General features: G+C 37.2%; 1 protein-coding gene across 1 annotated transcript; it reads right to left on the bottom strand.

The window, feature by feature from the left end:
* Positions 1–4,809: 4,809 nt before the first annotated feature.
* LOC121971498 (pyruvate decarboxylase 2-like) lies at positions 4,810–8,939 on the bottom strand. The gene is made up of 6 exons (XM_042522797.1): positions 8,356–8,939; positions 8,122–8,285; positions 7,361–8,011; positions 7,140–7,257; positions 5,265–5,453; positions 4,810–5,196 (listed from the first exon to the last, which is right to left on the bottom strand). The coding sequence occupies exons 1-6, from the start codon at positions 8,887–8,889 to the stop codon at positions 5,026–5,028; spliced, it is 1,827 nt and encodes a 608-aa protein (XP_042378731.1). The 5' UTR covers positions 8,890–8,939; the 3' UTR covers positions 4,810–5,025.
* Between the last annotated feature and the right edge of the window lie 17,715 nt (positions 8,940–26,654).

Here is a 26,654-nt window from a genome sequence, read left to right as displayed (position 1 = left end):
CTCGACAAAATAAAAATAAAAAATAAAAAATTGAAAATAGAAATAGAATATTTGAAAGATCGTGCATGCTCACATATTCAAAATGTTAGAAGATATAATGATTTAAATTGATATTTTAAATACCATAAGAGCCAAATTAGGAAAATATTACATAAATATATTCTAAATTTTTTTTGATTAATCCGGTAGGAAGGAATCTATTTTGGGTTCTAAAATTATATTTAGATTAATTATTTTTTTTGGGCTTTTAGAGAGAAAATTAAATATTTACTTTCATTAAAAGGCTTTGTCTAGAAGTAGTTATTGTTCTAATAACCAAGAAGACCTAGTGTCTCGTCACAACCTAGAAGCTAATTACTGAAATAAATGCTTAATTACTAATCGTGAAGCATTTAATTGTTAACTAATGTTTTCAAGTGTTTGTCAAAATTTCTGTTAGAAATTAATTAGAAGTTAATTTTTTGGAGAAAGATAACTTTATCACTTATCTGTAGGAAAAATTTTAATTTTTTTTTAATGTTAATTTTGTTTTTATTATTCAGTAAAATTTAATTTTCTTTGAAAGTATATCATATTCTCTGTTAAAGAAAATTTCCCAATTTTTTTAACGCATTATTACTCTATGTTTTTTTTCATATTTTTTAATTTAGAAATTATCTCAAGAGTCATTTCTTTCTATCCAATTTTTTTAAGCAAATTTTTCAAAGTTTTTTTTTTTTTAAACTTTATAGATCCAATTTTTTTTGGAGTGTTTCCTTAGACTTTTCAATTTAGACTTTCCAAGTAGCATTTAAAAGTACCCCATTTTTAATGTGATTAAAGGAGGAGGAGTGAAAATTAAGTCTAGGGAGGGTAGTACAATTTGTTTTATAAATTTTGTACTTGCAAATATTTATAACTGCTATTTGTTTGTAATTTACCCTAACTTAACTTGTGGTTGCTCATATCAAAAAGGAGGAGATTGTTAAAATCCCAAGGTAGTTTTGATGTGATCAACCAAGTCAGGTTAGGTCCTATTGTGATTTAACCCTTATGTCTAAGTGTGTAGGAACTTAGGAGCACAGAAAATCGAGCGAAAAGACATAGCTAGCGAGAAAGACAACATGGGAGAGAGCCGACGGGCTCGGTGCGTCCGAGAGACAAGGTGCTGCGGAAGAGTACACGAGCGGACGAGAAGGAGGCACGCGATATTTATGAGGGACGAGAAGTCGGAGCAAAAGGTTGCTCGAGAAGGTTGGAAATGGGTATGGGTGAGCCCTATTCTGGATGGCCGAAATCACCCAAGTGAGCGAAATCGAAGCGGAAGACCCAGATCCAAGCAAGCGGAACTGGAGCGGAAGACCCATACCAAAAAGTCAACTAGAAGTTGACTTTACTAGTCCGAATGCCATGACTAGCAATTTTATCTAAACGCAACGTGGCGCATTCTGTTGCGATGGGGATAAAAGTTTATCCCCCTCCAGGCACTTGGAACCCTTCCAAGTGTCCCGATTAGGGCTATAAATATAGCCCTGGTCCCATAAGGTCAAAACAATACTTGTAATTGATTCCTTTTTAGTTTTGTTCTGGAATTGAGGGCTTCAACTACTATAAGAGGCTTCTCCTCCTGAAGGAGATTGTTTAGTGAGCTTCAACTTTTAGATTGACAATCTCCTGATTGCAAACTAAGTAACCCTTTTGTGCCTCTTCTTTTTCAGTCTCTTATTTTTTTATATGCAAGTGTTAGACTAATAAAGTTGGAAAATTCGAGAAGGGGTTTTGTTTATTTTTACTGTGCAGGCTATTCACCCCCCTTTAGCTAGTTGCTAAGGGGCCAACACAATGGAGGTAGTAGATATGATGATTAGGAGAAGAATTAGAATTTTGTATTTACAAGAGATAAAATGGTTAAGTGAGAAGGGAAAGATGATAGAGAACTCAAATTTTAAATTATGATACACATGAAAGAGTAAAGCAAAAAATGGAGTGGGTATTATTGTAGATAATTCGTTAAAGGATGAAATTATAGGAGTGTTAGAAAATGGGATAAAATTATAGCCCTTAAGATAATAGTGACGAAAGAAACTATAAACATAATTAACATATATGACCGCAAGTAGGATTAGATAAAGTTACCAAATCAAGATTTTGGGACGAGTTAGATGAAGTATAACAAAACATTGGAGGCTATCTAAATGGGCATATCAGAGTGAAAAATGAGGAATATGAGAGGGTACATGGGGATTATGGGTTTAGAACGAGAAATGAAGAAGAAAAAACTATATTTGATTTTGTGATACCATATGACCTTATATTAGCTAATATTTAAAAAAAATAAAAGAAAATAACACTTAGTCACATTCAAAAGTGAGAATAATAAATCGTAAATTTACTTTCTTATGGTTAGGAAGAATGATAGAAAGATTTATAAAGATTGCAAGGTTGGAGAAAGCTTAACTACCCAACATACGTTAGTAGTGTTGGATATACGCCTCCAGTATAATATCAATAGAAAGAAAATACATACGACTCCTAGAATTAAGTTATGGAAGTTAAATGATGGGAAATAAAATATATTTAAGAAGAAGGTAGGAGTACAAGTATTAGGAGAAATATGTAGCGACTCTAATACGACATGAGGATAAGATGGTATCAAAGTTAAAAATAGTAGTTAAGAGTGTACTCGGTGAAATGAGAAAGTACAAGAGAAAGTGAAAAAAATGAACAGTTTATAAGGAATTATATATTTGTAAGAATGAGGAAAATTTTAAAAAATATGCAATAGCTAAGAAAGAGGCCAAGAAAGTAGTGAATGAAGAAAAGAATAAAACTTTTGAATGACTATATCAAAATTAGATACAAAAGAAGGGGAAAAAGACATTTATGGAATAGCTAAAGTGAAAGAAAGGAAGTTAAGAAATATTATTCAAATAAAATATATTAAAGATGAATGTAATAGGGTACTAGTAAATGATAGAAAAATAAAAGAGTGGTGGAAGAGGTATTTTTATCAACTTTTTAATAAAGGTTTAGGTGACCAACTTAGATAATTTAAGTACGCCAAATGAGTATAAAAATTTAAATTTTTATTGCAGAATTTAAACTTCAGAAGTAGAACAAGCTTTAAATGAGATGCATAATGAAAAAATTGTTGGACTAGATAAATATTCTGATAGAGGTATGGAAGTGCTTAGGGAAACAAGATATTGAATGACTTACAAAATTATTTAACATGATATTGAAAATAAAAAATAAATGTCTGATCAATGGAGTGTAAGTACTCTAGTTTTCTTATATAAGAATAAGGGAGACACACATAATTGTACAAGCTATAGTGCTATTAAATTAATAAGTCATATCATGAAACTTTAGAAAAAAGTAATAGAAAAAATTAAGGAAGAAGATCACGGTGATTGAAAATTAATTTGGGTTCATGTCTGGAAGTTTGATAATAAAAGCTATACATCTTCTTAATTATCTAATTAAAAAATATCGGGAGAAAAAATAAGATCTACATTGGTATTCATTGAATTAGAAAAAAACTTATGATAGAATTCCAAAAGAAATTATATGGAGAATTTAGAAAAGAGAGATATTAGTGTAACATATATTTAGAGTAACTAAAGCATTTTAAATAAAGTCAACTCTAAGTCCATATCTTTTTACACTAATTATGAATGAACTCACTATACACATCTAAGACATAGTACCGTGATGCATGTTGTTTGCAAATAATACTATTTTGATAGATAAAACATGTGAAGGAGTAAATGCTAAACTAGAATCTTGACGGGAAACACTAGAAGGGAAATATTTTAGACTTAGTAGAATAAAGACAGAATATATGATATTTAAGTTTAGCAATATTAGATGTAATGAGACAATTGTTAAGATAGGAGATGACGAGTTGCCTGAAATGGGGAGCTTTAAATATTTAAGATCATTTTTGTACAAGAATGGAGGGATTGAGAGAGATGTCTTATCTAAAATACAAGCAGGATGGTTGAAATGGAGGAGAACGTTGGATGTTTTATGTGACCGTAAAGTACCTCTAAAACTTAAAGGAAAGTTCTACAAAATCGTAGTTAGACTTGTTATATTATATAAAGCTAAATGTTGGACTATCACTCGAGCATATGAGCAGAAAATAAAAGTTATAGATATAAGGATATTAAGGTGGATAAGTGGACATACGAAGATGGACATAATAATATATGAGAATATTAGAGAAAAAATCGGAGTCACATTTATTGAAGAAAAATTTTGAGCGATATGTTTAAAATGGTACATACATTTACTTAAATGATCAATAAATGTCCTAATTAGTTGATGTAACATTATGACAAACACACATATCGAACGAGAAAGATAAAAAAAACTTAGTTAACCATAATAAAACAAGATAATAAAAAATTAGTTAACAATGATAAAACAAGATAATAGAAAATAAAATTCAATGACATAAAATGATCTATTATAAATGATCTATATAATCATTGGCACATAGTAAAATAGGACTTGATTATTATAATACTAGTAAACTTAATAAATTTTTATTTATTTTAAAATTTTCTTTATTATATTATGTATTCATTGATTTAATTTCCCACCTAGTGGAAAAAACTTGATTGTTGTTGTATTCATTTAATTTCATAAACTATTTAAATTTATTTTGATTGAACAAACAAAATTAAACACAAATATTCATAAACATTTGATTCATTTACCCCTAACAAACAAATCTCCTTAGAGATCTAATCCAAGACTTCAGTTTCAAACTAGCTCAACAAGTGCCAACCTGATAATATCATCACACAATTCTATAGCATATAGCTTCACCAATTTACTGTTTGTTGATAATTTCATTCCTATCACCGCAATTCATATAAACAACAGAACAGTTCAGTAAGTTATACGAATCTCACTCCACTTCATCCTCAACTCCAAATGAAAGTCATTTTGCTAAGAGGATATGAAAGCGAAGAACACAAAGGGACTGCAATAGTCCCAATTTATTCAGCCTATTTCACATATAGCGACTAGGCCTCACTGAGGGTTCGGCGGCCTGCTGTTGGTTGCTGAGACCCTGGATCCCCATTCAAGCAACTCCTTGCTGGTATCATCCTTGTGCACAATCACCTCTATGAAGCACAGGCAATCCTTCTTGGGTCCTGTTGCTGTCTGAATTGCCTCCTTCAGTTCCTCCTCGTGCACCACCTGCATAAGCACAGGTGCATTCAGAAACTCGGAATTCCAGTTCTACAGCATCACAGTGCTCTCTCTACCTTTGCAGTCCAGCAATTGCCCTCGCCATTGTGGATGGCATCCACCAGGGCAGTGTAGTTCCAGTTCTTGATGACATTGTAAGGGCCATCGTGGATCTCGACTTCGATAGTGTACCCTCCATTGTTTATAAGGAAGATGATGTTGTTCTGGCTGTATCTTATCATTGTCGACACATCCTGCGCTGTCACCTTAATTGCCAGAAACTCAAAGATCAGAATTCTGGAGTTGAGAGCATAAATGAATTTTGATAATTTTCATATTTTGAATAGAAAGTCCTCTACAATTATAGGCAAATTAACCATATGTGAAAGCATTGAACAAAGGATTTCACAGGTAATCATATCGCACCTGGAATTCTATGCATGTAAATGGAACGATACAGCACCAACGGATCCACATACATAAGTTCAATGACAGGATATATTTATACAACTGAGATTACTTCAAATAATTGAGACTCATGCTAGTTTTTCTTATGGTTAATAATAAGGATAATTGTTAAAAATATCATGAACAACATGTGTATAAATTATCACAAACTCTGGAAATGATCAAATCTATTACAAACTAATAACAAATCTATCATAAAATTCAAAAATTATCAAGCTATTTTAAACTTGTTGTAAGACAATGAATTTACCTTGTAATTATGATGACATGGGAACCATCCCAATTAGCAAACTGTTATGTCATGCCAAGAATTAAAGAAATTAGTTATCCTTTTAACCCATTCTCTTATTTACAACTAACCCTGGGGAATTACCACCTATCAATCTACCCAAACCCACCATAGAGGCACCTCCCAAGCTGCTAGCATCATTACACAGACTGCATCAGCAACGACGCCAGCGCAATGCCATTGCTAGCCTCTCTTGCTCCATGCCTCGTGATAAAACGACCAATGTTGTCTAGATGTCAATCTAGCACAATGCTAGTAGTCACGACCACCTCCTGCCTCATTCTCCAATGCGTCGAATGTTAAATTTTAATTTTGCAAGGTTGAACTATGACGAAAAAGATGGCATTTTTAATATTTATGCAAAATACTTGGTTTGATAGTCTGTCTCCTTCCTAACATCAATTCAATTGATGCTTTCTATGCTAACAATACCACTTGGAGCAAAACTTTTGTGCCCAATTTATCCCTTGCATTGATGACCCCAACAAACATTTTGGCGAATGCCACAAGAAGCCCCCATGCATGCATTCCCTCATCTTGGCAAAGAGCTCATGCAACAGATGAAGCTTCATGGTGGTAAGAAGAGGAACAATAACAATAACCCCTTCATCGAAAGCAAACATGCCTTCCCAATAGGGTAAGAGAAGAAAAGCATTATTGCCTAGCTCAAAAACACCAAATTCATTGCAAACACTTTAAACCTCATCTCTAAAAAAGGAAGAGGCAGCTCCGCATTGACTAAGATTGTCATTGCCTCCAATGTCAAGATTTCTGTCAATGGAGATAATGAAAGTCAATAGTGGGGTACGATGGGTGGGAACTAGATTAATATATTGGAAAACATATTTAATTTCTTTGATTAAATTAGTTAGTTTATGTTGGATGACATGTTACATGATGTGTATACTTTTTTTTGTTTTAGTTGGCAGGTATAAGCATATGCCGACTAATCTTGGGTGACCGGACATATGTAATTTTGCACTATAGGACAGTTGCTATGTCGGCATCTAATGACGATGCCGGACTAATTGCAATATCATTTGTAAGACCAGGCAAAGTTTATAATATTTCTAGCAATTAACCTTTAGTAATTAATATTTTGAGGCACTGAGCACAGATGATTCCATAGAGAAAATAAAATAAAATGCAAATAAAAGTTTAACAGATGATTCTATGATAAGACTTATTTTAGTACCTGAAAGCTTCCGTCACCAATACAAGCTATGACACGCTTATCCTTCGCAGCCTGGGCATACCCCAGTGTGGCTCCTACCGACCAACCAATAGAGCCATACTGCATTTGAAACTCATACCTACAAGGAAAGCAAGAGTTTGTTCTAAGGAACTATCAAGATACAAGAATAGTTTGTTTCTATGAAAAAGAACACAATTTTGTATCTGTTGTATATGGCCTACCCACAGGCCTCTGGCAGTCTCAGCTTCTGGCAGTTGAACCACGAATCCCCAGTCTCTGCAATCACCGAAGTATTCGATGAGAGCATTTTCTGGATGTGCTTGAAGAGCACATTGACCCTCAGGGGCTCATTGGGTTGCAACTCCAGCGGCTGCCCTTCTGGCACATAGATCCTCCGATAGTTCTCGTATGCTGTCGTGTTCTTGATAAGCCTTTTGGCGAGCGCCTGGAGAAAATCTTTCATGAGAATGCAGCCGAACGCTGGGCCATTTCCGACCACCACCCGCTCTGGTTGGATGATGATGGATTTCTCCTCCTTAAGGAGGAGAGAGTAGCCGACAGAGCTGTAGTCGTTGAAGATGGGGCCAGCGAAGAGGTAGGCATCCGCCGACTCTACGATCTCAGCGCAGAAGGAGGTGCTCACCGGGCCCCAGTACGTGCCGATGAACCTGTGATGGGTCTCTGGAATAAGGCCTTTAGCCGACGGCATCACGGCATAGGGGTAGCCACAGGCGTCGACGAGCTCCATGAAGGCCTTCCCAGCCTTGGCGACTCGGATTTTGGGGCCGGCAACCAAAACAGGCTTCACGGCCTTGTTCAAGAAGTTCGCCACGGCCTCTACTGCGACTTCCAATCCCATTTGGTTGCTCACTCTAACCGCGTCACAAACAAACAAACAAAGATTAAAGCCCAAACTTTAGCTCATTGCAAGTACAAACCAGAGATTTGCCAACGAAAAGGAGGATAAGAATCGATGCCTCACTTAGGGACAAGGAAGAACGGGACCGGCTCGCGGCTGAAGGTGGGATGAGCTATTCCGGGAAGATTGCAACTGATGCTGATGTAAACGGGCTTGCTCTCCTTAAGCGCGGTGGAAATCGCGGTATCAACGAGCTCGTGAGCGTCCTCGAGGTTGTTGACCACTGCCTGTAAATGAGACGCACAATTCGAGCTTTATATTCCTGACTGAACAACAGATCGGTTCCGGGATTAGCACCTGGAAGCAGGTGACGGTTTGGAAGCATCGGAGTTCCTGGGAGAAGTCGGGAAGGCCGATGGTGTGGTGGATGATCCGATTGGTGCCGTAGTCGTTGGAGTTAGGGCCGCCGACGAGGCAGATGACGGGAAGATTCTCGCTATACGCGCCCGCAATGGCGTTGATCACGCTAAGCCCACCGACAGTGAAAGTCACGACGCATGCACCGACGCCGCGTGCTCGGGCGTAGCCGTCCGCGGCGTACCCGGCGTTGAGCTCGTTGCAGCATCCCACAAGGGTGAGCTCCGGCTCAGAGATGAGGTGGTCTAGGAGGGCGAGGTTGAAATCTCCGGGCACGGAAAAGACGTCGTGAACGCCGATCTGGACGAGCCGGCGGGCGATGTGGCGCCCAAGAGTACTGGCCTCCTCGGTCGCAGCCGACGAGGCCGGAGACCCAGGCGCGATGGGGCAGCTCGGCGCCGAAGGCGGGCATCCGACGCCGCCGTTCGCCGTCTCTTCCTGTGCTGCATCCACCGATCCGATAGCCGTACTCATCGCCGCCGAGCGGGTCACTGATTCGACCAGTTTAAAGTTGGTTGTTCAAGACCAATGTTCACTAAATAGAGAAGCGGTGGTGATGTGAGAGACACGTGGCTTTCGGAGAGGAGATTAGGTGATGGGCATTTCGAGGTACTGAGGCCGTCGGATGGAGTAGTGGAAAAAGCGGGTTCTCCCAATGGACCGTCACGATTCAATCGGAATGAAACCTAAGTGGCGAAGAGGTCAACGACGATGAACGGTGAGACTGAAGAGCGACCGAGAGAGAGAGAGCGGGGAGAAGGGAAATGGCTTCTTCTGGGGAGTGATGGAAGCTTCCAGCGCTTCGGCCGCCCAAATCAGTTGCAACCTCGTCACGCACTCAGACTCCTCTTTATTCTAGATGCTTATCATTAATATATAAAAAAAATTATTTTCATCATCATTAAAAAATATATTTTTTAAAAATATTATTATAATAATTTTAAATAACATCTCAGGAAATAATTTAGTTCTAAAAAACATATTATTTAGTTTCTGCATAAAAAATATTTAAGTGCACTTTTGCAAAAAGGTCCAAAGAATTATAGTTACAATTGTATCCTTACAAATTTTTAATTAATATAACGATTCTCCCACTTTATCCTCTAAATGGACATTTGGTTAAATGATGAAAATGACTATGGGTATGCGTTTGATAGTAGGATGGAATGGGAATATGAATAAAAATGAAACCCATCAAGTTATATGGATTTGGTTGATTCCCATAAATCTAGTAATCATTCTCAAAATGTCATTCTCAAACTCACAATCCAAATACTATCTTTTACTATCATTTCATTCCCTCATTCTCAAACCCATCAACCAATAAGAGTTCTAATACATTGAAAATTCATTAAGATATAAAATTTAGAGTGTTCTTATTTTAGATTAGCTTAAACTCGTATCTTGAGAGCAATTACAAGTAAACCAAAAGCACTAGATCGAGGTAATATCGTTTTAAATATGGCAATTTACCAAAGGGCGCAGGGAGATATTTAAATTTATCAAAAAACATATGTTACTTTGGTATTTACCAAAGAACACACCTTTTTAAATACATTTTCTATTTTATTCTTATGACAAATCTGACTTTTTTTCACTGTCATTTCTCACTCTCTCTTCTATTTATTTTTTTCTATGCATGTAACCAATCTAATTTTTCTTCTCCGCTCTTCTCTTTCCTCTCTTTTTTTTTTCAATGCGTGTATACATAACATAGGCCTGATATATAAATCATATCAGGCCCACAACCTAAATCTCTCTTCCTTTTTTTTTTTTTTTGTAATTAGGTCTTATATCTCCCATATCATGCCCACGTTGGGCTTGATATGGGAATATATCAAGCCCACGTTGGCCCTGAAATAAAGAGATATCAGACCCAACGTGGGCCTGATATCTCTTCATATCAGGCCTAATAACAAAAAAAGAGAGAAAAAGAAGAGATTTAGGTTTTTCAAAACCTCTGGTCCACCACTAAGAACATCGAAAATAATGATGAAGAGCATATTTGGACTCCTTGCAATTTTATAAATTCACAAGAACTGAAATGAGTGCAATCGGAGCTTTCTAAGTCCATCAGTGGGTTTCGGTCAAAACCCACTGATGGACCTAGAGAGCTCTGATTGCACCCATTTCAATTTCTGTAGATTTCTAATATTGCAAGGAGTTTAAATATGCTCTTCATTGTTATTTTTGGCATTCCTAGTGGTAGACCAGAGGTTTTGAAAAACCTAAAATGTATATGGATTGTTTTGCTGATTCTTTCTTATTATATTTTAACACCTTTTAGAAGTTGAAATAAATAATAGATAGCATATTTTAACTCCTTGCAATATTACAAATCCACAGAAACTTAAATGGGTGCAATCGGAGCTCTCTAAGTCCATTAGTGGGTTTTGACCGAAACCCACTAATGGACCTAGAGAGCTCCGATTGCACCCATTTCAGTTCTTGTGGATTTCTAAAATTGAAAGGAGTCCAAATATACTCTCCATTATTATTTTTGACATTCCTAGTGGTGGATCAGAGGTTTTGAAAAACCTAAATCTCTCCTTTTTCTCCCCCTTTTTTTTGTTATTAGGTCTGATATCTCCCATATCAGGTCCACGTTGGGCCTGGTATGGGGAGATATCAGGCCCACATTAGGCCTGATATGAAGAGATATCATGCCCAAAGTGGGCATGATACCTCTTCATATCAGGCCTAATAACAAAAAAAAAAGGAGAGATTTAGACCTAGAGAGCTCCGATTGCACCCATTTAAGTTTATGTGGATTTCTAATGTTGCAAGGAGTTCAAATATGCTCTCCATTGTTATTTTTGACATTCCTAGCAGTGGACCAGAGGTTTTGAAAAACCTAAAATGTATAGGGATTGTTTTACTGATTATTTCTTATTATATTTTAACATCTTTTAGAAGTTGAAATAAATAATAGATAGCATATTTTAACTCCTTGCAATATTAGAAATCCACAGAAATTGAAATGGGTGCAATCGGAGCTCTCTAACTCCATCAGTGGGTTTTGACCGAAACCCACTGATGAACCTAGAGAGCTCTAATTGCACCCATTTCAGTTCTTGTGGATTTCTAAAATTGAAAGAAGTCCAAATATGCTCTCCATTATTATTTTTGGTACTCCTAGTGGTTGACCAGAGGTTTTGAAAAACCTAAATGTCTCTTTATTTCTTTTTATATTTTTTTCTTTTTTTTTTGTTATTAGGCCTGATATCTCCCATATCAGGTCCACGTTGGGCCTGATATGGGGAGATATCATGCCCACATTGGGCCTGATATGAAGAGATATCAGGCCCAACGTGGGCATGATATCTCTTCATATAAGGCCTAATGACAAAAAAAAAAAAGAAAAAAAAAGGAGAGATTTAGACCTAGAGAGCTCCGATTGCACTCATTTAAGTTTTTATGAATTTCTAATGTTGCAAGGAGTTCAAATATGCTCTCCATTATTATTTTTGATTCCTAGTGGTGGACTAGAGGTTTTGAAAAACCTAAAATGTATAGGGATTGTTTTGCTGATTCTTTCTTATTATATTTTAACATCTTTTAGAAGTTGAAATAAATAATAGATAGTATATTTTAACTCTTTGCAATATTAGAAATCCACATAAATTAAAATGGGTGCAATCGGAGCTCTCTAGGTCTATCAGTGGATTTTGACCGAAACTCACTGATCGGCCTAGAGATCTCAGATTGCAGCCATTTCAGTTCTTGTGGATTTCTAAAATTGCAAGAAGTCCAAATATGCTCTTTATATTATTTTCAACATTCCTAGTGGTGGACCAGAGGTTTTGAAAAATCTAAATCTCTCTTTTTTTTTTTGTTATTAGGCCTGATATCTCCCCGTTGGGCCTGATATGTGGAGATATCAGACCTAATAAAAAAAAGAAAAAAAAAGAGAGAGATTTGGATTTTTTCAAAACCTCTGGTCCACCACTAGGAATGTCAAAAATAATAATGGAGAGCATATTTGAACTCCTTGCAATTTTAGAAATCCATAGGAACTGAAATGGGTGCAATAGGAGCTCTCTAGGTCCATCAGTGAGTTTCGGTCAAAATTCATTGATCGACTTAGAGACCTCAGATTGCAATCATTTCAGGTCCTGTAGATTTCTAAAATTGCAAGGAGTCTAAATATGCTCTCTATTGTTATTTTTGACATTTCTAGTAGTGGGCCAGAGGTGTTAAAAAATCTAATCTTTTTTTTTTGTTTTTTTCCCTATTGTTAGGCTTGATATCTCTTCATATCAGAGCCACATTGGGCCTGATGTGGAGAGATATCAGGCCCAATGTGGGTTTGATCTCTTATAACATGTTTGAGAAAAAAATTGAAAAAAAAAAAAGAAAAACAAAGAGAAGATAAAAAAAAGAAGGAAAAAAAGATACGTTGCATGCATAGTAGGAAAGAGAAAAAAGAGAAATGACAAAGAAAAAAAAAAGGAAATCAGTTAAATTTGTCAGGAGGGTAGAATAGGAAGATCACTGTAAAAAAAGTGCATCATTTGGTAAATACTAAAGCAGTATGCATCTTTTGGTAAATTCAAAAACCTAAGTACGCCTTTTGGTAAATTACCGTTTTAAATAAAAGGGATTAACTCTGCCTTCAACCGTATAATTTACTCAAAAGTCTACGTTAGCATTCTAAAATGGTGACTTAAGTGAGTGACAATATTAGATCATTATCGTACCAAGTCATTGACTAGACAATAAGTTCATCATTAGATACATCAATAAGCCCTTGATCAATAATATTATTCATCCTTTCATGATAGTGCAATAATTAAGATATAGAATATTATCATATAAGATATTGAAATTAAAAATTGATGGATCTGAATATATCTTCCCTTATACCTTGGCTACCTACACTAATAACTAGTAGTCATCCGTGATTTATCTCCTCTGTATTGACCTAAGAGCATATTGGCGAGGGCGATGAGGGCGAGCGAATCACCTTTTATTATATGATCAACAATATTATTCATCCACATAGAATAAATATATTTTTGATCAACATATATATGACTTAAATACATATACCTATAAGTTTCCATGAAGATGAACAAACCCTAATCTAGACCCAACTCTGGACCCATAATCGGGTCAAAGGATGATTACTTATTGACCCTGATACAGGTTATAATAAGCGGATCTTGAAGATGACATGATGATCAAAGTTAAGATGATGTGGGAATCAAAATCAGAATGAGGGGAGTGCTTCCCATATGATTCTGTCGATTACCCCGCGTTAAAACTCTAGGGTCCTGCCCAAGTGGTTACAAAGTAGGATGCTTGAATAAAGCTGATCGACTGTGAAGTTGGTCGGATATAAGGACTCTAGTATTTTACTCTGGATGTCAGGAAATAATGTACTCGATTAGTCAAGTAGTTAACCGAGTGCAAGGGAACCTAGCACGGTGAAAACCTGTCCGAGCTCTAAGTGCTTAGGCCTTATAAAACTTATAGTATAAGACCGGTCGGACAAAGGTCGATCGAACATAAAGTTCTCCGTGTATGCCTTACCGGGTAAAGACCGAGCGAGTTTAAGGACACTGGGCCTCATAAAGTTATTAGTATAAGGTAGGTCGGATAGAGGTCGGTCGAGCATAAGGATCTCTGTGTACACCCGGTCCGGTAAAGATCGGACAAGCTTAAAGGCACTCATCCTTAGGAAACTCTTCATATCCGTTCAGTCAAGCACAGGTTGACCGAGTTTAAGTTATCTAAAATAAAAGCTCTAACATACATAATCTATTATATGACTCCTTGAATGGATCTCTAGCACACTATGAATACTATATTCACCTCTGAACAGATATTGACAGTAATGAACATATGACACTATGACAGAGTAGATTAATACTACAGTCAGCCTTGTGAACGGGCCGAGATACATTCAGCAGATAAGCAGCAGACAACATTCTAACGGCCGGGTAGAATTGTCGAGGAATATTCTTTAAGGTCTTCTTCGAAGGTTATTATGTTTCTAATATTATTTGTAGCAGTATATTCTCTCAACCACCTCAATAATGGCGCGAAGCATAAAAAACAAAAGAGGTACATATGTGGGTAGAAAAAAGATTCCTCGGACTATCACTATGGAACACTCAGATTGTACTTTCTTTCATCTGCTAACAAACTCTCATACCGGGGACCACCCCACGATGACGGAGGTTATGTGGGGTGGTATAAAAAGGGAAATCCTCTCCGTTGGCAAGGTACGCAAACATCTGCATTTGAGCCATATTCTTGTTCAAGCACTTTCCCTATTGTTCTTCATCCACCTTCTTGAAATTATACTGACTTGAGCGTCGAAGGACCTAGCTAGGGATCCTCACCCTGGTCTTGGGTCACTAACGCTTTGTCGGATTATTGGATTGTGCGTAGGATTGGTGAGGAGTTCCATCACCAGTTAAAGAGATCTTCCACCAGTCAACAAACCATCCACCCGAGCCAGCGCGTCATCTTCCTAGCCTTTAGATAAGATCAGACCCGATTACAAGGCAAGTTATAGTTCAAGGGGTTCATTACTTATTGGACCGTCGGTTCAATAATATTTTTTTTGTGAACATTGAACTATTAGACCGATGATTCAAACTATTGGGGGAGCTTTTTTTTTACGATTGAGATTATTTGACTATTTTTTTTTATCAATGACTACAATTTAGTATATGTTGTTCTCTAAACTCTATAAATAAGCAGCCCATTTCATGATTATTTTGACACCGTCTTCTTTACTCTCATATCTAAATTTTAAAATCTCAATCGCTTTCGACTTCAATTCTCCATTTATAATAAAAAGGGGTTCATCATGTCAGTCTCCGAGAGGTAAGAAAATAGTCAATCCAAAGGTAGATCACGACGATATTCAATTTATCAATATCGATAGTCAAGATACAAGGAAGTGTCGATAGCGATACTTCTAAGATTCAGGAGACTCTTTTAAAATCGTTTATTTTACTAAACATTTTGAGAATGTCATTCTTTCATACGAAGAAATATATGTAAAATGTAAGTATTGCATAGCCTCATACAAATTCTAATTGGGCAACAACTAAAGTCATTGAAACAACATGTCAAAAAGAAGCAATCGACGAAATTTGAAATTAAACATTTTCAAATGCAATTGTCTAGATTTTCCTTGACTGATAGAGGTACTGATTCAAATTTATTTATATATTTTGATAATCATTGACTTTTGTTTTTAAAAAATATCTTTCTTTTAGTTTTGATATCTAAATGCAAATTTAAATATTTTTATTAAGAATCACATAATTCATCTACTAAATATATTCCTCAAAAAATATTTACTTGCACAATTAAAAGATTATTAAGGCACAGGAAAATAGATTTAATTAAAGAATTAAAGTTTCTTTGTGTTTTGATATCATTCTAAGACATATTCCTCAAAAAATACTTACTTGCACAATTAAAAGATTATTAAGGCATAGGAAAATAGATTTAATTGAAGAATTAAAGTTTCTTTGTGTTTTGATATTTAGAATGATAATTGACAAATGCATTTTGTTGGTGCGGGTAGCACAAATGGTCTAACCCAGGTTTTGATGAATGACAAATAGGTTAAGTTAGTTGTGTTGTTGTCTGACACTTTGATCAAGTGTGCAGGAAAAGTCCAGCTAGGTTGACGGGCTGACCGGATAGCTGGCGAGAAGTCCAAGCGGGTCGACGGGCTGACCGGACGCTTGGCGAGAAGTCCAGCTAGGTCGACGGGCTGACCGGATAGCTGGCGAGAAGTCCAAGCGGGTCGATGGGCTGACCGGACGCTTGGCGAGAAGTTCAGACGGGTCAACGGGCTGACCGGACGTCTGGCAGGTAAGTGAGGTAAGTCACTGGAGGGGAGTGACTGTGAGGACGCGTTCCCGGGAAGGGGACATTAGGCGTCGATCCGGCTTAGATCCATTTCGGATATCTAAGTCGAGATCGTGACTAGATTCCGGTCTCGGAAAGACGGAATCTAAGTCATACTCTTGTTGTTAATTTTTATTACTTAGCGTATCTATAAAAATGTGCTTACAATCTGTGCTGCAGGGTTTTATTTTGCCTCGGACTAACACTGTTTTGCAGGTAGGGAACAGTGAGGGTCCGGGCGCCCGGGATGGTTCTGGGCGCCCGAAAGTCCGGGCGCCTGGACCCCAGGACGACGTTGACACTTGGAGCATGCTGGTTGGGAGTGTTACATCACATTCCAGGCGCCCGGAAGGGATCCAGGCGCCCGGAGCAGCATATAAAAGAAGCCCCAGGCAGGAGCTTCAAGACATCTGTTTTCTGAGAACTCTGAGTTCAATCACTCTGCTACTCTGCGCTCCAACGACGTTCACAAAGCTCCGACGACTCACTCCGGTCTTCTGTTAATTCATTATTTGTCGGTATAGCTTTGTTTTTCTTTCATTAGCAATATTTGTACGTAAATTGTAATTATCCGAATTGCTAGTGAATTGCCCAACGAAAGTACTCAAGGAGTACGGGCCTTCGAGTAGGAGTCGTCACAGGCTCCGAACGAAGTAAAAATCAACCGTGTTCATCTCTTTACTTCCTTACTTTTTCGCTGCGTTTTAACTCGAGATTTTCGAATCGATATTCACCCCCCCCTCTATCGAATCTAACAGTCCTACACATTTGTATATAGGTGTGGCTTGTTGGATCGATAATATCACTTGATAATGCTAATTCTCATACTGCTAGTAATAAAGTTATGTCTATTAGGAGGCAAAAGAGTCATCCGACTCAAGCCTATTTTCTTTGGGGGGGGGCATTTTTTTTCAAAAAATCTATTAATATAATAGCATAAATTGTTCTAATATAATCCATGACACTCTAATCCTTCTAGCAAACTAATTGAAAAATCCTTTTTCTTTTATTTTCCCTTTTTAATTCTTAAAAAGTGATGAAAGGTTTGTTGGTATAATCATGTATCATAGTTTCAAAATTATCAAATCATGTACCCACTTCTAGTTTTGCCCTCGTTCTTAAATCAATTTGGCTAGAAAAAAAATTAGTCGATTGATTTTTTTCTAGCCGAATTGATTTCTTTCTATGCGTTTGAAAAAATTCATCAACCGATTTCGATCAAAATCGGCTTATAGATTTAGAAGCCTCCAAATGACATGAAATCAATTCCTATGTATTCATCTAATTTTCTTGACTGTAAAAATACTATCAAATATTAATTTGATCTAATATATTGAGAACAGTAATTTTTTAAACATGAATATGTCTGAAAAACTAATTCATGCATAACAAATTATTGCTCTTAATATATTTCGTTAAATTAATATGTGATAAAATTTTTACAATCAGGGGAACTAGATGAACATATAGGAACCAGTTTCATGTCATTTCGAGGTATCTAGGTCCATCAAGCGATTTTGATCAAAATCGATGATGAATCTAGAGATCTCGAAATAATATGAAATTAGTTCCTAAGTGTTCGTCTAGTTCTCTTAATTGTAAAAATGATAATAAACATCAATTTGACCGAATATATTGAGAATAGTGATTTTTTAAACATGAATATGTTTGAACATTAATTCATATTTTAAAAATTACTGCTCTCAAGATATTAGATTAAATTGATGTTTGAGGGCATGGATATAATCATAAGAACTAGAAAAACTCATAGGATATGGTTTCACTTCATTCCGAGCTCTCTAAGTCCATCAATCGATTTTGGCAGAATAAACCTACATTGAGTTCATTTGATCATAGTTTCAAAAAAATTGCTGCTCTCAATATATTACGTCAAATTGATATTTGATAGTATTTTTATAGTTAAGAGAACTATATGAACACATAAAAATTGATTTCATGTTATTTCAAGGTCTCTAGGTCCATTAGCCAGTTTTGGCCAAAATTAGTTGATGGACTTCGAGACATCGGAATGATATGAAATTAGTTCCTATGCGTTCATCTAGTTCTCTTGATTATTAAAATGCTATCAAACATCAATTCAACTCAATATATTGAGAGTAGTGATTTTTTGAACACGAATGTGTTCGAAAAACTAATCCATATTCAAAAAATCACTACTATCAATATATTAGGTCAAATTAATGTTTGATATTATTATTACAATCAGGAGAACTAGAGGAACATATAAGAATTAATTTCATATCAATCTGAGATCTCTAGGTCCATCAGCTAGTTTTGGTTGAAATCGACTGATAGATTTTTTAACTAGAATGAAATAGATTCGATTGGGAAAAAAAATTAGTCGATCGATTTATTTTTCCAATCAAATTAATTTGAGGACAAGGGTAAAAAGGAAAGTGAGTATGTAATTTGGTAATTTAAAAGTATAAAAATATGATTTAGATATTTTGGAAACTTATCTATGGGTTCAGTAAAAAGTTGTACTTTTTTTTATTATTAGTTTAGAGCATTTTTCTTTCAAAAGTAGGGGCAGATTCCTCAATTTGCTCAATAGATGAAATGAGATTTGTGTATGTTCTTTGAGATCTTGAATTGAAGGGAAAAAATATTTATGACTCTATTAATTTTGTAGACCAAAAGCCAACCAAGGAAGATAAAGTGAGCTTTTAGTTTGAGTTTTTGTAATTTTCACTACTTTATGATAATACTAGGAATTAAATTAATCTATTGTAAGAAATCTTCATTAAGGTGAGGTATGAATTCATATGCTTACTATATATTTAAATAAATGCCTCATAAAATTGCAACATAAGCAAAAGTACATATAATATTCCTTGAATTGTTTGTTAAATTCATAAGTTAACCGGGCCTCCTAAGTATATGTCTGAGTCTCAAAAAAGAAAAAGAAAGCTAAAAATTGAAGAAATAATTCAAAATCAAGTTGGAGTTACAATAAGTATTTTATGTTAAACAAAAAAACAATTGCAAAGATTAAAAATGTGGTTGATAATTCAGTTAGTAGAGAATAAGAAATGAATTGGATGAAAATGAGATTGATACCGAAGAAGTCCTTCTATCAATGTAGATGAATTGAATGATAGTGAGAAATATGATGAGTATGTTCAACATTAGAACATGAATTAGGAGACTTGCTTTGATTATTTAGGGAAGTGGGACAACATTGATCACAAAGTTAGAGACTTTTTAGTAGAAAGAGGTCCAAAAAGAGATGTTGTAATGTGTTTCCTAAAGATAGTACTAACAAATATTTCAATGTATCACATTATAAGAAAATTTTACCAAATTGGAAGGAAAGTGATATTCTCACAAGATTTTTTGTTTCTGTTGTAAGTTATTCAAGAAGTAAGTAATTTGAGTTGTTGTCTTGCAAATCATGAAGCGAGTAAGGAGTGTTAGAGCTAAAAGAATTCACATATCTCCATAATAATATTATATTATCCACTTTGGACTAAAGCCCTCACAGATTTATTTTTGTGTTCTACCTTAAAGGCCTCATTCAAATAGAGATATTTTTATCTTTTTAAACTCAAGATCTTTTCTATGTATTACTACCGAAAATCAACAAACAATTGATTTTTCGGTCCGGGGCACCCAGACCAAGTCTGGGGTGCCTGGACCTATCCGAGGCACCCAGACTCCAGGCGCCTGAATTGAAAAAATTAGCCAAATACGACGTGGCACATTGCGTTGTGATGGGGATAAAGTTTTATCCCCCTAGAGGCGTCTGGAACCCTTCCAGGTGCCCCGATCAGGGCTATAAATACAGTCCTAGTCCCAATGGTTCAGAACAATACTTGTGATTGATTCCTATTCCGTTCTGTTATGTAATCTAGTGCTTTAATTGATGTAAAGAGACTTCTCTGCCTGAAGGAGAGTTTAGTGAGTGGTCAACTTCCTTAGATTAACAACCTCTCTAGTTGTAACCAAGTAAATCGTTTGTACCTCTTTCTTTCTTTATTTAAGTATCTTATTTCTTTTATGCAAGTCTTGATTATTATTAAGTTGTAAAGTGTGAGGAAGGTTCATTTTTTTTTTTTGCAAGGCTATTCACCTCTTTCTAGCCGGTCGCCAAGGATCCTACAAGTGGTATCAGAGCTAAGTTCGCTTCAGGAGGACTAATCGCCAAACAAAGCACATGAGATGGTCGGACCGAGCATCAACCTACCGAAGTTTGAGGGGGAATTTGTGAGATGGAAGAAAAAGATGGAGGTATTTTTTAAAATAGATTTTGAATTATTAATCATTATGAAATATGATTTTGTAGCCCTGAAAGACAAAGAAGAATATTAGTAGAAGAAGAAGGAGCAAGCCGACTTCGTGGCAAACGACAAAGTAGAGTTTCATGTGCTTAGCGTTTTACCACCTCAAGAAGTCAACCGTATCGGAGCCTACGAGTCAGCCAAGGAGCTTTGGGAGAAATTCTTAGAACTACATGAAGGGACCTCGGAGGCAAAACTAGCGAGACGGGACCTACTTCGGAACCATATCAGCAACCTCCAGTTAGAAGAAGGCGAAATCGTCGCACACCTTCACTCAAGAATCAAGGAGCTCATCACCGACTCATGAATCTTGGAGAAAAGGTAATCAACTAAGATTCACTAAGATACACACTTAACGTATTTCCTAGAACTCCGGAATGGTCGACCTTAGTAGATGCATATTTCATCTCTAAGGATTTAGAGGTAAGCACTTTGGAAGAACTTTTTTCAACTTTTGAAATTCATGAGTCAAGATGTGTAGATCTAAAGAAAGAATCAAGGCAAAACACTGTCTTAAAAGCTAAAACGGACGAACCAGATTCCGAGACATCACTTGACGATGATGAAACGACGTTAATGGTAAGAAATTTAAAAAATTATTTAAATCTAATCAATTTAATCAAGTGCAGGGTAGAAGAAGGAAAATAAAGGTAAAGTGCTACCACTGCAATAACGAAGGGCACGTGAAAGATAACTGCCCAAAATTGAAGAATAAGGACACAAGCACGGACAAGAGACCAACCCGGACAAGGCACAAGAACCTAAAAGCGACGTGGGATGAAACCTTATCAGAATAAAAAACCGAGGCATATGCCGAAATCGCACTAATGACATATCACCAAGAAAACGAAGACCAAACAAGCTCGTCCAAAATAAGTATCAAGAGCATTAATGAAGGGGGAGCGACATTGGAAGAAAGTAACACTTCAGGTGGATCTTCAGATTGCAGGATCGACAAGGTAAATCAAGTACGATCTCTTCCTCCTGATAAGTCATTTCAGTTTATACAACTATTTGTTAGGACCGAAAAGTAGCTAGAGAGGGGGGGGGTGAATAGCTCGTCGCGTGCTCCTCGCTTGCTCGTGGTCGGCGTTGCTTGTTTCTTCAAAGATGTGCAGCGAAAAATACAAGAAACAAAAACATACAACGTTAACAATGATGGTTTACTTGGTATTCACCTCACAAGAGGTGACTAGTCCAAAGATCCACACCTACTCACGCACCCTCTACTATGAATAACACTCCTTTATGGTAACTACCAAAGGCGGAGAAGCCCTACAAGTTCACACTACAAGAAGCAAGGGAAAGGATACACAAATACAAGCAAGAGCTTACAATGAGTATAGAAACCTTAACCCTAGCTTTCTTCTTCAGTTGTAGATCCGCCTCTTGACTTGGAAAACCTCCAAGAACCTTTAAGAACTGGCGATCTAATCTTTGTGGAGAAGCTGTGGAAGCGCTGAAGTGATTTGAGATGAATCGGTGAAGTAATGCCGAAGGAAATGAACGTCTGCGGCTTAAATCGATGCTAACGGTCGAATCCCGATCGATTGGATTTCTCCCAATCGATCGGGAAGGCTTTGGATCGATCCACGGATCGATCCAGAGCGCCTCTGTGCTCTTGGAATTTGCCTGGATCGATCAGCTGATCGATCTAGGGCTTATCGCGACAAAACGTGCCACCCCGATCGATCCGCTGATCGATCGGGATCTCTGGATCGATCACCTGATCGATCCAGAGGCATTTTGTTCTTGCGACATTTCTTCCCAATCGATCGGCTGATCGATTGGGAGGAGCTCTGTCGCAGGGACTCACTCGATCGATCGGCTGATCGATCCAGATGCTGGTTTTTGCCCAAAATCAAGTCCCAAAGCCCCCAACCCAACATCCGGTCAATCCTTGACCTGTTGGAACATCATGCCTAGCACCCGGTCACCCTTGACCTGCTAGGACTCCCTCACCAAGTGTCCGGTCAATCCCTTTGACTCACTTGGACTTTTCCTCATCATGCCAAGTATCCAGTCAATCCCTTTGACCTACTTGGACTTTTCACCAGATGTCTGGTCAACCTTGACCCATCTGGATTTTCCCCGTGCCTGGCTTCACTCACCAGGACTTCCAACTTCCTAGCTTCACTCACTAGGACTTTCACCTAGCTTCGCTCACTAGGATTTTCCTCTGCCTGGCTTCACTCACCAGGACTTTCACCTAGCTTCACTCACTAGGATTTTCACCTGAATTCACTCACCAGGATTTTCCTTCTGCCTGGCTTCACTCACCAGTGTTAGGGTGTATACTAAAAGTCTAGCTTTTGGTATAAACATTTATCTAGTAATAAGAATCACATTGGTCAAATGTCTACATTTATGATAAATGTAGTTGTTCAATTAATTTATATTGTAGATAACATGGTGTGTGGTGTCACACACAGAGGATCATGTTATCAGTACCTTATAAATTATAAACAGTAGCTCACGACCAAAATGGAAAGGAACAAACCATTAGAAGGTCGTAGTGTAATTAGGTATCAGTTTATCTTGACTGTATAATTACACTAGTACACTTAGAGTGTATTGAGTAGGACCATTTGAGGTCGTTTCTTTTATACTAATTTTATAAAGAAACAAAGACCTCGGTTATTATGGAAGTGTGTGCTCTTAATCCTAATATAATAACAAGCACATATATTTGATATTTATTTCTTTAATTTATCAATGGGTGAGATTTAGTTCGATGAATCAATAAGCCCGATAAGTTGGGAAATGGTATCACTTATAGTGTGTGTTGTTGATTATAGAAGGAAGCGTGTCCTAGAGATACTAGGTTGATAATGTCCTCAAGAGGAGCTCATAAGGATTGTCATGTTAAACCCTGCAGGTGGACCTAGTCCGACATGATGATAAGGTTGAGTGGTACTACTCTTGGACTAAGATATTAATTAAATGAGTTGTCAGAAACTCACTTAATTAGTGGACATTTGACATCTTAAACACAGGGAGACTAACACACTCATAATAAGAAGGAGCCCAAAATGTAATTTGGGATTGGTGCGGTAGTTCAATAATAGTTCTTTAGTGGAATGAATTATTATTGATGGAATTAAATTGTGTGTTCGGGGCGAACACGGGAAGCTTAATTTCATCGGGAGACCAAAACCAATTCCTCCTCTCGGTCCCTATCGTAGCCTCTTGTATATAGAGATTTATACCCACCACATACCCACCTTCTTACCCAACCAATAGGGGCCAACCAAGCTAAGCTTGAAGCTCAAGCTTAGGGCCGGCCAAGCCTAAAGGTTGGCCTTAAGGTGGCCGACCAATAGCTTGGAGCCCAAGCTTAGGTGGCCGGCCACATCATATTAAAAAGGATTTTTTAAAATTATTTATTATGTGGATATCATAGTTTTAAAAGAGAGTTTAAAAATTAAATCTTTCCTTTTAAAGCTTTCTACAAAAGATTAAGAAAAGATTTGAAATCTTTCCTTATTTGTAGATTGAAAGGAGATTTTATTTTTAAGAAAAACTTTCCTTTTTAACCATGATAATAATTTAAAAGAGAAGTTTAAAAATTAAATATTCTCTTTTATTAGTTTCTACAAAAGATTAAGAAAAGATTTGATATCTTTCCTTATTTGTAGATTAAGAGAGATTTTAATTTTTAGAGATAACTTTCTTTTTATCCACATGTTTAAAAGAAAGATTTTAATTTATTAAATTTCCTTTAACCACCATGAAGGAAAAAATTATTTGAGAAATTTTTATAAATTTCCGAAAGCAAATAAGGAAGTTTTAATTCTTGTGTGAATTAAAATTTCCTTGATTAAAGGGATTAAGGTGGCCGGCCATTACAAATAGAAAAGAAAATTTATTTTTAATTAAATAAAATTTCCTTTTTAATGGCAAAAGAATTAAGGAAGTTTTTAATTAAATTTCCTTATTTGCCAAGACCAAGGATTATAAAAGAGGGGGTAGAGGTGCCTTCATGTGTGATCAACTCTATTTTATTCTTCCTCTCTTTTCCTCCTTGGTGGCCGGCCCTAGCTTCTTTCTCTTATCTTCTTCTTGTGGCCGGTGGCAATCCCTCTTGGAGCTCTTGATGGTGGCCGGTTCTAGCTAGAAGAAGAAAGAGAGAAAGGAGGTTTTGTTTCTTGCATCCCTTGGAGCTTGGTGGTGGTGGCCGGACCTCTACTTCTCTTGGAGAATTTTGGTGGCCGAAACCTAGAAGGAAGAAGAAGGTGCTTGGTGGTTCTCATCTCGGAAGATCGTTGCCCACACAACGTCCGAGGTTAGAAGAGGAATACGGTAGAAGATCAAGAGGTCTTTCTAGAAGGTATAACTAGTATTTTTTCTTTCCACATCATACTAGTTATTTTTGGAAATAATACCAAATACAAGAGGCTTACGTTCTAGTATTTCGAATATGTTTTTCGAAGTTGTGTTCTTTTGTTTTCTTTCTTTTCCTTGTGATTTGATTGTTCTCTTTGGTTAACCTAAAGTTATTTTAGGAAATTAAATATTAGCTTTCTATTAAAGGTTTTGTCTAGTCGGTGGTGGTTGCTCCCATATCCAAGAAGGCCATGTGCCTCGCCACGTCAGTACTGGGAACCTTTTATGGAAATTAATATTTAATGGAATTAATAACTTAAGGAGACTTGGGTCGAACGTGTTAAGTTCCGCAGGAGATCCAAGTCAAAACCTAAAAGAACAAATAGATTAAGTTTTGGATCAAACGTGTTAAGTTCCGCAGGCGATCCAAAATTTAATTTAAAAGAACACATGGTAGCTAGGAAAAGGTTCAGACCTTTGTACAAAATTTTTGTACAGTGGAACCTCTAGGTTTTCCGAGTAGCAACCAACAACCAGGACTTTCACCTAGCTTCACTCACTAGGATTTCCTTACTGCCTAACATCCCAGTTAGGACTTCCCAGTCAAGTATTCGGTCAACCTTGACCTACTTGACTCTTCTTCAACCAACCTGATCAGATCCTGATCAGAGGGGAATTGCACCAAACAATCTCCCCAAATGCACAACTGCATTGTCAAACATCGAAACTCAAACCAAGACTCAAGCTTGGTCAACCAGGTTAACCTTGACCTGAGGGATATTGCACCAACAATCTCCCCCTTTTTGATGTTGGACAATACCACATTTAAGTTAGGCTAATCCCATAGCCTCAAACTCCTTCATGCCACTAGGTAATGAAGACATAAGTTAAACCCTTCATTCTCCTCCTAAGAGGGCAAACTCCCTCTAGGTAATGAAGTCCTAACTTAAACCCTTTATTCTCCCCCTATTGACACACATCAACAAATGCCCTATCTTTGGGCACACATCAACAAATACACTTGTTGAATAATCTCCCCTTTGAGACTCTCCCCCTGAAGAGTTACTCATCGTTGTTCACAACTTCACTCGTTGTGATCAACACGATAATGAAAGTCTCATACCCTTTGATCCTGTCCGAACCAGGGGTCAACGAACGCTGGGGACATGGCGCTCCCTGCTGGATCCTCGAGTGCTCCGGCGAACCTGCAACAAAACCGAGCCGGGGGGGGGGGGGGGGGGGCCTGGCGACGGCCCTCCGACGCTCAAGTCAAGCGAGGGAATAGATGAAGAAAGTGGCTGCAGGATGAAGACTCGCGTGTGTGTACCTCCGGTTGAAGAAATGGAGGCCTTATATAGACCTTTCGAAGAAGCCTGGGCACACCAATCGAAGCAATCGCCTGCTTTTGACCATGCCCAGGCGTGGGCCTGTCAGAAGGGCATCCATAAGACCATACTGTTGAAACAATCACCTGCTCTCGACCATGCCTAGGTGTGGGCTTGTCAGAAGGGCATCCATAAGGCCATCCCACTACTGTATCAACCTTTCCATGACGTGATGGTAGGGCCTTTAATAGTGCCATCTTGCGTACAGTCTGATCATCATGCCTTTGCTGACATACCATATCCCGGGCCGAGCGAATAGGCCGCTCGGCTAATCACTATTCCCTCGCCATGATTCCGGCCGAGCGGACACCCCTGCTCGGCCATTCTGTCCTCGGCCGAGCGGACA

The sequence above is a fragment of the Zingiber officinale genome, chromosome 4A, assembly GCF_018446385.1.
Source record: "Zingiber officinale cultivar Zhangliang chromosome 4A, Zo_v1.1, whole genome shotgun sequence".
In the NCBI taxonomy this organism is placed as follows: Eukaryota; Viridiplantae; Streptophyta; class Magnoliopsida; order Zingiberales; family Zingiberaceae; genus Zingiber; species Zingiber officinale.
Note: the sequence above shows the minus strand (reverse complement) of the source record. Positions and strands in the feature narration are given on the sequence as shown.